General features: G+C 42.2%; 1 protein-coding gene across 3 annotated transcripts in view; it reads right to left on the bottom strand.

Annotated features, from left to right (window-relative positions):
- Positions 1-5,420: 5,420 nt before the first annotated feature.
- LOC144994221 (F-box/WD repeat-containing protein 7) overlaps positions 5,421-11,419 on the bottom strand; it is an 82,054-nt gene continuing 76,055 nt past the window's right edge. For all 3 annotated transcript variants that reach the window (XM_078951237.1, XM_078951242.1, XM_078951245.1), the window contains 3 exons: positions 10,341-10,566; positions 9,679-9,889; positions 5,421-7,908 (listed from right to left, as the gene is read on the bottom strand). In XM_078951237.1, the coding sequence (XP_078807363.1) occupies positions 7,640-7,908; positions 9,679-9,889; positions 10,341-10,566 (706 nt within the window). In that variant the 3' untranslated portion in view covers positions 5,421-7,639. The remainder of the gene's footprint in view (positions 7,909-9,678; positions 9,890-10,340; positions 10,567-11,419) is intronic.

Raw genomic sequence — 11,419 nt, 5'->3', positions numbered from 1 at the left:
CTGATCACTCTTCATAACATTCTGGAGTATGTGCAAATTGCTATTATAAAAACTTAAGCAGCAACTGTTCCAATTTCCAATATTTATGTCATTCTCAAAACTTTACTGTACAAGTACTGAGCAACAATCTCATTAATTGTCTAAAACATTTGGTATTAGAAAAAACATAAAAATTGTAATTATTATGTTAAATCTAGTATTTTTAGGAATGGAAATAAAAATTAGTAATATTATAACAGGAAAGTGATTATTTAGAATAAATTAGGGTTATAAAATATTACATTTTCTCAACTTGATCATTTTAATTTATAAAGACCTATAATCAATAAACAATTGTAGTGCACTTAAAATGGAGGAGAAAAAACAGAGATTTTGTTTCTACAAGAACGACTTAAATAAATGTAAACAAGTGAATATAACTCATTGTTACTCACCTGTGTTCATAACACCCAACAGATGATGCATCTTCAAATGACTTTCCTTTGGGGTTACCCAAGGTCATCCACAGAAAAACATTGGAGACTGGGGTGGAGCTGCTGTCTGTATGGAAAAGAAATAAAAAGAGTGAACATGTTGAAAGACTTAATAAAAAATGAAAATGCTGAATACGTTCAGAAAAACAGAGCTGTTCTTTCTTGGCCTGGTCTTCAATCAAACTAGTATCAGACCTGACAAAGCAAAAGAGTTGGCATATAAACACCTGAGTATACCTGAAAACAACCCTGACCGACCACTTAGATAAAGGTAATCCAGACTTTTACACAGTGAGTCAACAACTGCATGAGCTCCTGAGCTCACACACATAGGTCCAAGGACATGTGCCACTGGCAGCTTTTCTCAAAATTCAAGGTCTTCTCACAATGCCCCCTGGTTTATTATGATCCCTGCAGAAAAACAGAGGTGTCCTCAGGTGCAAGCATCTTCGTGGATCCGACTGAAGACCAGTGGCTTTGTGTTTAAGGGAACAGAGCAATGCAGACTTGTGCCTTCATGTGAGAAAAATGCCTTCATGGTCCCACCAGAACTTAAACTGGTCACAGAGCATGAACCCTCTTATACCACTGATAAATCTTTAACAATGCTTCAATACCAGACAGAGACTTCCTATGGGGCCGATCAGGTTTAACCTGGAGGCTGTGGACATGTCAGGTAAACACCGGCTGTAGCTGAAGTGAAGCACAGCAGAGACAAACACAAGGAGGAGGGCATATGTGGCTGCTGGATAAAGACATTGAGTTGCTGCCAAGTGATTGGCTGATTAGAAATTTGCGTTAACGAGCAGTTGGTCAGCTGTGCCTAGTAAAGTGTAGTAGTGTCAGGAACACTGAAAAGCATGACACGAAGAAGCTCTTCTGTCTACCCCCCCCCCCAACCTCCCAGACAGGCAGCGGAGGAAAACTGCATACCATCCAAAACTACACTCGCAGTTTTCAAACTCAAAGCTACATTTGCTTAATGTGGAACACCGGAGGAGGTTATTGGTGACAGCGGGCCACAGTTCAGCCGTGATGGCCAATGAGATGGACTGTAAAACCCACAGCATCCCGTCCACACGACTCACAGGACACCGGACAGCGAGCCGTAAAACAGCAAGAAAGAATTTCGAAACAAACTTACTCCACTTGGCTCGGTGGTCTGCAGATCCACTCCTCGCAGCTGTGAAGGTTTGAGCATAGTAGAACTGACAAAATGAAGGAAAATCATGCAAAAGGATGGGGAGGGGGTTAAAATCACAGACCTGCAGGGAAACCTTTAGCGCCTTCTGCAGCTGGAGGAGTCTGGACTCATTCAGAGGTCCTGAGCCAAACCTGCAACTGTCATGGAGGATAATGTGACATCACAAGATCAGAGTTTGACAACACATCTGCAAAAAGCTTTCTACAAAACCAACACTGATGCACCAGTGAGTCCAAAAAGAAGCCCCCCCTCCAGCAATAAAGCAGGTAAGAAGGGTCACATTAATGAATTTGTAACAGGAGTCGTGAAAAAGACTTGACATATTTTAAAAGTTTTTTTCGTGCATAAGAAGCCATGAACCTTCCTTTGTGAAGAAAAATAGTTGAAGCAGTTTACAAATCTGAGGATGGGGAGCACCACGTAGCAACTTTTAGCAGTCTGGTGTTTTTTTTTTTTCTTTAATGAGGCTACATTTCACACTTTATTAACTTCCTAAATATCATATTTCGTGGTCAAGGGCGAAACATTCTTGACTTTCTGTTCATGGACTGAAAGCCACTTGCTGCTGAGCGCTTCATGATTGTAAGCACAGATTTCTAAAAGTTTAAATTCTGCACACGCACTGATGTATTTCCATCTCTTAGAAGTAAAATTTTTCTCATTTGTATAGTTTAACAGTCACAACAGAGGGAAAGAAAAGAGTATCTGATAAACAGCATTTGCATTTTATTACAAAACTGTACCCAGCTTCCCCGTGTGAATCAGAAAGCTGCTTCTTATTCTGGAAAATGCTCACAGGATTACAAAAGGCAGTTTGTCTGCCTGGCCAACATGTCCTTCATTAACATGGCATTAATGTTAAGCAGAGCTGAAAATAGTCACAAACAAACGCAGCATTTTCCTTCTGCATTTTTAGCTGAGGCACAACCGAGCTTTTCTTCAATACATTCATGGAAATCTATCTTCAGACACTAACAGGACAGCAGTGGAGGTCCCACCTGGTTTATGGACAGCAGCTTTGAGCCACAAGTGAACTTACATGATGGGTTTGACCGAGACCCGGATGACACGAAGCCCGTCTACTGGGTAACAGCATCTGCATTGTCGAATCAGAAAAAAGACGCTGGTTCAAATCCTGGCTGGGTCCGAAAACAAGCTTCATAGGTTAATTGTTCATTCTGAAATGGTCTGTTGAGTGTGTGTGGCTGTCCGACTGCGCGGCCCTGAGGGTGAACTGTCGTGCTTTAGGAGCTAGGTGGGTTCCAGCGACCATGGGACCCCCAAATGAGAATAAAGTGGGTTTAGAAAAAAAGATGGATGGAAGGATTTGATGGATCTGAAGGATTTCTGAAAAATGACCCACTTTAGGAGACAGTTGTGGAAAGTCCACTGTGCAGCAGTGGAGGTGATGCTGGGTTGAAAATAGGATTTTCTGTGTTAAATTGGGACATTTGCTTATGTGCTCTGTGAAGACTGGACGTGGCATCCCATAATGTTCTCTTTAAAGCAAGGACAGCTTACATCGCTGCCTCCTGCACAGATACTGTGCATGTTCTGTCACAAATGACAGTTTTTCACTGTTGTTAATGAGAAGTAAAACAAAAATTCTAATAAAGTTTAGGTGTTAGTGGATTCAAACCGAGGGAAATGTGGACTGATGCTCTCCTATCTGCACATATGTGTAAAAACACTAAAAGACTTTAGTGAGTAAGTAAATGTTCCTCAACGCCAAATAGCATATCTACTGCAAATCCTATCATCTACTGTGCTCAACATCCTCAAAACATCTGGGAAAAACTTGAGGAGTCTCTGTGCGTCAGGGACAAGGACAAAGACCTTTATTGCATTGCCTCTAGAGGACACTGCAGTCAAAGACAATAAGAAATGCGTCCAGAAAACCTTCAGATATAGTCTGTGAGCACATCCGCGACACTGTCAGCAGTTCTAAAGCATCTATGATGAAAGGATGAATACTTAAGATTTGGCCAGTGTGATGTTTTACTTTATGCTGCTTGACAACCATCACATTTGGTTTATATTATTGATAAAGGTTTTACATTTTTTAGTCACAAAATGTATTCATGTATGGTCAAGTGGAATAAAATGTTTGTCTTCTACCAGAAGGCTTTGCTGTCAAGTCTGTCTTTTTCACACATGTGCAAAATTTTATCGAAATTCTAGAAATGTCAGAAAAAACCCCACCATTTCACAATTACACTTTTTTTTGTTAAATCATAGTTATGTAAATAAAAACAAACCAACTCATGCGATAAGTCATTGAAAAACATGGCGAGCAATTCTTTGATTTACAGCATATAGATTCAGATTTCTGCCACGGCACCAGCGCTCATCATCATCTATCAAAGGAGGCATCGCTGCAAACTCCTTACACGTGGGATGGGAGTGGCTACAGATAAGGCGATTTGGGATTTTACAGAGGAACCAACAATTCCGTAAGAGACGCTCAGCTGTGGGACCTCTTTTGGCGCCCGCTGTGCCCAAGGCAGCCAGTTCCTACCGAGAAGCACATTGCCATCCAGCTGTTTGTCACGTGACTCATTTAATTTAAAAATTTTTTTTTAAAAAGCCACCTCCTCCAAGCGCAAAATTGTGTTTTCGATAAATGCAAGTTTTTTCGAAATTAAATATATTTTCGCAAATCAAATTTGCGCAATTGCATATTTGCAATTCTGTCACCCAACGGAAGTTGACTAATAGTAGAAGACCTGGAGACGCAGGGTTCAATAATATTAGGAATTTGTTTTTGGGACTTTCTCTTGAGTTGTTTGTATCACTGAGAGCACATGTAGAGTCCTGTAGCTTGAATCCTTCTGGATTTGTCAACTGCATCGCGTTTTGAAAGAAACCATCAAAAGCATAAATGCATTATAGAGGAAGGTTGGTGTATTAAGCAGGACACCACTACTTAGTTAAGCTATGTCAAAAGTATGGCTCTGTCCTTAAAGTCTGGACGCTGAACTGCTCACCACACAGCTTTCATTCATTCGGTGCATCTATGTAGAGAAAATGTCAAAGATGACAATTTAGAGTTGTGAATGTGAGAGTGCGTGGATGTGTGATTGTGGACACTCTACCCTGCGACAGACTGGCTACCTGTCCAGGGCGTCCCCTGCATTCGCCCACAAGTATCCAGGATAGGCTCCAGCAGCCCTGTGACCCCGAAAGGGAACGAACGGTAGAAGATGAATGACTGAATGACAATTTAAAGGCTGGAAACCCGAATCAGGCAAAGAAGACGCCAACCTCCAAACACCAGAACCTCCAGCTCGATGCCCAGACGTCTTCAGGCTGTCGTGGAAAGACTTTGGTAAACTCATCTTTATCAGAACTTTTTTTTTTTTAGTTTAACATTTCACAAAGGTCATTTTTGAAAGAAAAAAAATTAATCCATGTGAAAAAACATTTCCTTGTGATTTGACAGTCTCTGTTTTAACTTTACTAAATGTTAAAACATCTGCAAACTTTTAAAAATTTTGAAATTCATGTAAAAAGCTCAATAACTAATATTCAAATTATCAGAAAAAAAGATGTCTTAGACCATTATTTTTTCTCTTATTTTACTGAAATGTAATAAAAGATTAACATAAAACATAACTATTCTGGTTTAGGCAGCTAAAAGTCCTGATTTGGATCAAAATGAACGAATATTGTAAGAACCCAAAGAGCTGTTAGAGCGTGTCAGTGATGACTTTGGCCTAGGAAACCTGCACTTCTGGACGGCATTTAACCAAATAATTTGCTTTATTGAACATATAAGATGCCTTCACAGAGGTAACAAAAACAGACTGAACAAACTGATATGCTTGAAATGAAAAAAAAAAGAAACACATTTTATTGCACTTAAGTTATAAGAAAATAAAATTCTAAGTGAATCAAACAAATACACAATCCCTTTCAGGTTTTTTTTGTCTGTTTTTTGCTTAGTTTTTTTTTTCTGTCGTGTGCCTTTTCTCTTCTTTTTTTTTCTTTTGCCAGGCAGTTTACATGAACTGAACAAAGTAAAACACCTGCAACAAATCTGATTTCATAAACCAGATTATAAATTAAAACAGAGAAAACAAGAGGAGATAGAGCGAGATTGTTTTTTCTTTTTTAATATACAGTGTTATACCACTTTCACAGTTCAGCTTGAGTTGTGACTCTTGGAGATTGAGACGGTTTTTGTTTGGCTACGTTTCTCTTGCCGTTTGTTTCCTTTGCGTTTCTTTTTTTTTTTCTCCCCCCCCCACCCCCTTTTCACCGACGACCCACAAGGTCGCAGCCGCCCCAGAGTTTTCACCTGCAACACATGTAACACTAAGACTCTGGGCGGCTCGACCCGTCAGCTGAAAACTCGCCAAGCTCTCCTCTGTTGCTTTAGACATCTTTGAATGGAACAACCACACATGGATACGGACAGATCATTCATTCACCTGTTCCAAATCAAAACTTCTGATAGTTTGATTTATTTTTTTTTGTCCTCTTTTGTTTTTTTTCTAACAGTACACACAGCATTTTTGTACATTTCCCTACAGAACAGGCTGACAAAGCTTTGTCCCAAGGAATGTGTTTACAAGTTGCCCATTAACACGCCAACACACGCACTCATGCACTCGCACACACATGCCAACAGTGTTCATCCCCTCGCTTCCCAGCGGCAGGCGATCTGACAGATACTTGTCAGACCTTCTCCCCCCTCTCAGCCTCGTAGAGGCACGTTTTGGCTCAAGTTTCAGTGGCAAAAAAGAAAAGAAAAGAACAAAAAAAACGTTGGATTTTTTTTTTGTGTGTGTGTGTTTTTGTTTCTTGAAGTCAAAACATACAGAGTTCAATTTGGAATTTCGCCTGGGACTAAAACGCCACAGCAAGTAAGAGTTCCTCTCTTTTTCCACTCCTTTAGCAGCATAAATACAGTTTGGCCACTCGGGGAAAAGCAGTCGAGGGGGCGGGGCTGAGGGATCGGGGGGGAAATATTAATAAAGAGCGCTCTCACCGCCGCTCTGGCGTTGAGGAAAACCACCAGAGCCGGACTCCGAAAAAACCTCCAGGCAGCGATGACGCCGGCCGAAAGTGGAGAAAGAGCTCGAAGCCTAGGTTTGTAAGAAGCGAACAACTCAAGTCGAAATAAAAGAAAAGGGTCATTTCTAATACTGAGATTTGCACAAAGAAGAAAAAAACAAAAACAGAAAAACCCCTTTCATGTGATAAATGTCAAAGTTATTGAAATTCACAGTTGCGTTTGAGGGAAAAAAAAAACAAACTACAGGAACCGAGTGGAGAAGAACAGGAACGGAAATGGAGTGAAGAAAATAAATGCTCCTAACACTTCCTTTCATTCCACTATATCAAGCAGCACTTTAGGAGTAACTGAGTGTGGAAATTCCCCTCATCCCACCTTCCTCAAATCTTTACCTATATGGGGAGCGCCTTTACTGCTTTCTGATTGGCTGTTTGAATGGGTGTGTCTGTGGGGTGCCACTGTTAAGAAGGGGGTGTGTCTGGAACTTTTTAAAAAATAATATCTCTCTGTACATCTCAACATCTGTCGAGGTTTTTTGCAACGCCAAGTCTCTGCGAAGCTGACCCTGAACCGGAAAGGTGGAGAGTCACTTCCGAAGAGTTCGATCGTCGTGTTCTTCCTCCCTCTTCTTCAGCTCATCCCGGGGACGGACCGCTTGTTGCCCTGCGGCTGTGCTTCCAGCCGCCGCCCCGCCGTCAACGGGTGAAAAGGGTAGAAGCAGGCGCATCTTCGTCAGTAACGTTTAACCCCAAGAAGGTGGGATGCGAGTGATGACAGGACAGCCGGCCGTTTGCGGCTGTGCCAGCAGATCTTGCGAGTTTGGGTAAAGAGTTCTGGGTGTTGGCCCTCTGGTTTCCAGGCGCCTCATCACTCACTCTCTGTTCCTTCATCTCTGCGGTCTGCTCTCTTCGCCCTTCAAACGTGTCCCACTCCCCCCAGCTCTCATTTCATGTCCACTCCAAAGTCCAGCACCAGCAGCTTGGTTTCTTCTGTGCCGTTGCGGCTGCCGACCGCGCACACCAGCTTTGTGTTGGAGGCACGGATGCGCCACACCACGCCGCCACTGCCGCCGCTTTCCAGAGTCACCAGGTTTCGGATGAACTCTCCCGTCTTCAGGTCCCAGAGTTTCACCGTGCCATCGTCTGAGCTGGTGATGACAAAGTTCTTGTTGAACTGGAGGCAAGTCACGGCACTCTGGTGCTTGTGGGGACCTGGAAAAAAAATGTATATTGTGTCAAAAAAATGGCGAATAATTTTTCCCCTTTCAAAATAGAATGTTTCCTTTTTGATTTTTAAGACTCCCCAGCCTGATTTGTCATCCATGTTTCATTAAAACTAACCGGTAGAGGGAGAGCTGCAGAGAAGCAGGGATTTGAACAAACAGAAGCCTAAAGGGGTGCTGGATAAACACTTTCAATGTAAGTACATTTCTCTCTCTTCTGTGCATCGTACGCACAGCTCCTACAGCTGTTAAGTTTCTCTACAGGCCAAATTCCCAGATAAACTCTTTTATGATCCAAGGCTCATAGAAATGGGTCAGAGAAGCCGCACAACCTGCAGATCTGCGAGTTCCTGTACTGTTGTTGCGTTTTTCTCCATTTATATGCAACTGTCAGGACAGCTCCGAGCAAAACTAAAGCCTAAAGTAGCGACGAGGGTCTACATTGGAGTTCTGGAAAAGCAAGCTGCTCTCATGCGGACATGGCAGACGTGTTTAACCCTTCAACACTGGAGCTTCAACTGATAGGCAACACTTTACAGTAGTGATGTAATCAACGTGAACCAGCTGATTCTATTGTGGAGGCAAGCGGCTTTGCAAAAACAGATAGGAAGTCTCAGATTCAGCTGAAACCTGTTGATCCCAGAAACATTTGGAGAGTTATGGTTTGTGTTCTTTTGGTGCTAAAGGGTTAAGGGAATTTCATTTTCCTCCTCAAGGAAATTTCATTTCATTTAGAGCTGGGAATTGGAATTTGCAGCTTCGCAGTTCAATTTTCAATTTTAATAAATCTTTTTTTCTTCTTCAAATTACGGTATAAAGACATTTATTTTTTTGGTCATGATCACCACATTTTCCACATAACTAGATGGAACCAGAACAAAGACGGAGCTTTCCATTGCAAATAATGACTTCTTGCATTAAATACTTAAAAAAAACTGTAAAGAAACTGGAAAAAATAGTTGGTGTATTTAATAAAATGAACCCAGGATATGCAGGTGAGGATTAACTGGATGTAAATCCTATGTTCTCTGCCACTTCATAACCCCCTCCCCTAAGCCCCCTCCTCCTGTGCTACCTATAGTTCCCTCAGATTAAATGACGGCCCTGTTGTTGGAGTATAGTTTAATAAAACACTAATGAGCGGCAGAAACTGTCCGCTGACCCAATTCTATGCCCTACAAAGTTGGTCGGCCCGCTTCTTTGACGGCTCAGACTCAGACACTCATCACTTTGCCGCCGCCCCCCCGTCAGACTGTCACTAGGGCATCCTTTTGTTCAGCTGCTCGTCATGCTGCTGCGTGAAGACCTAGCATACTGAGGCTACACTGTCTAATGAGGACATTTAGGGGGTGGGCTCAACGCAGACCGCCATTCCTGTTCTCCACATGATTTCCAGCTTCCTGGGAGACTGTAAGCTCAGCTAATGGAGAATGAGCGATCAAAGACAACAATGCCAGTGATACTGTGATCAGGACTAACAAATACACACAGCAGCTACAGAATACCAGCAGCTGAGTGTTTGGTGAGGATTTAAAATGAACCGGCAGCATCATTTACACACCATAGTTCCACAAAAAAATCTAAATCAGTTGGACAGTTGCTATAAATTCAAGTTGATACATTTTCAAATTAAAATAATTGTCTGAAAGGCGGGTTTTATTTTGACACAAATGTTAAAAAACGTCCACATTTGCACTGGTAGTTCACATTTGAAGCCTAAAAACGATTCCAGCTTGGGTTCCAGCCACGCTGCACTCACCTTGGAGCGTTTGCAGGCACTGGCCTGTCTTGATGTCCCAGATTTTGACGGTGGAGTCTGCGTTGCCTGAGACCAAAATGTTGTCTTTCAGCTCCATGCCGCTAGTGAGGGACTGGTGACCCGTTAGTGTGTGGATGCAGTTGCCCGTCTCCACGTCCCAGACCCTTATAGACGTGTCTAGTGATCCGCTCACCACATGGATCCCGTCAAACTGCAGACAGAGAGACTGAGCTATAACCACCACTTCAACAAAGCTCCAGCTGTCACCTTCACCTGTTTTGACTGAAAAATAGACTGAGAATTCCCATTAAGAAATTTAGATCAGGCTTAATGATCTAATTTGTTCTATTGATTTGCAAGAGCTCATTTTTTCTGCAATGGCAGAATCGTTATTTTTAAATTGAACATGCTTTTATCAAGTTCCAGAGAGGGGAACATCATAGAACATAGTAAATTAGAACATTTGCCAGATTTACAACCACCAGCACTGATAGTAATTTGATTTTTGTTTACAAAAAGCAGGTGTACATGTGCTCATTTCAACTAAGATCAATCTGCAGCTGTTTAGGCAACTTCTCAATAAAACCAGTCATCAGTCAGGTTCAGCAGCTGTTCCGCACATCCAACTTCCTTTTAGTTGCAACTTTCCAGCGCTGACTCACCTGCAAAGAATACACTCTGTTGGTGTGGCCCTGCAGCGTGTGGAGACACGTCTCTGTTTCTGGGTCCCACACTTTGACCATGAAGTCATAGGCGCCGCTTACTACCCGCCGCCCATCGTACTGGACGCAGCGAACCGCCGCCACATGGCCCATCAGGACGTGTAAACATTGACCTGTCTCAATGTCCCAGACTCGAAGAGTAGCATCCCGAGAGCCACTAACCACCCTAAGAGAAAACCCCAAGAGGCACAGGATGAGGAGCTCAGCAGACGCACAAAAAAAAAACACTTTGAGTTAAAAAAAAAAAAAACATACAAAATGCATTTTCCAAGTTAGCCAATAAAAAGAAGATTATACATCTGATTATGAATGCAGCAACAGCTGCACTTCTATAATATAAGGCATGTGTGAAAGCGATCTCCTGCTGGATCTCATTCATGTTCACGTCTGAGTGTGAAGGATCTCCTAAAGCTGAGTGCAGGCTTTAAGGCTCAAGCCAACTTAATGGAAAAATAGATTACAGTAAGAGTAAGACTGACTGCTTTTTAGGTTTTCTGCACAAGTATGTTTCAAAATGTTTTGTTTTTTTAAAGAAAGGTTTGAGGTCAAATCATCCCATCAGTCTATGTACAGACTTTCGGGTAAGTCACTAACGACTGAAGTACACAAGTTTCCATAGGAAGGCTTTATCTCCGACTACACAGGAAAACAAGTATTTTGCAGCTTCGCTCAGCTCACACTCTTTATTTAATACATGCCTTCCAGCACTGCAAAGATGGAAATCATCATGGTGTTATTCAGTGTCTGCAGCTCACAGGCTTTCTGCGGAGTGAGTAATCACATGCTACACAAAAACCTTGGTGGGCCCTAAGGCGAAAAGAGCACTTGGAGTCTCTGGAGTGTGATAGTCAGTGAATGAGTGAGCAGCATTTCAGTTCAAGACGGTTAACAGGGTCTATTTAATCACTATGAAACCGCATGCTCCCCTTTCCACAAATACTGTGCTCTTTTAGTGCTGCGGTTGCTCTTTTTGGCTGATTAAGTCAGCTGTTATGAATCAAGGAGAACAAAACAGTAGT

This window comes from Oryzias latipes, chromosome 1 (genome assembly GCF_053564925.1).
Source record: "Oryzias latipes strain Hd-rR chromosome 1, Olatipes_Hd-rR_3.1".
Taxonomy (NCBI): domain Eukaryota; kingdom Metazoa; phylum Chordata; class Actinopteri; order Beloniformes; family Adrianichthyidae; genus Oryzias; species Oryzias latipes.
Note: the sequence above shows the minus strand (reverse complement) of the source record. Positions and strands in the feature narration are given on the sequence as shown.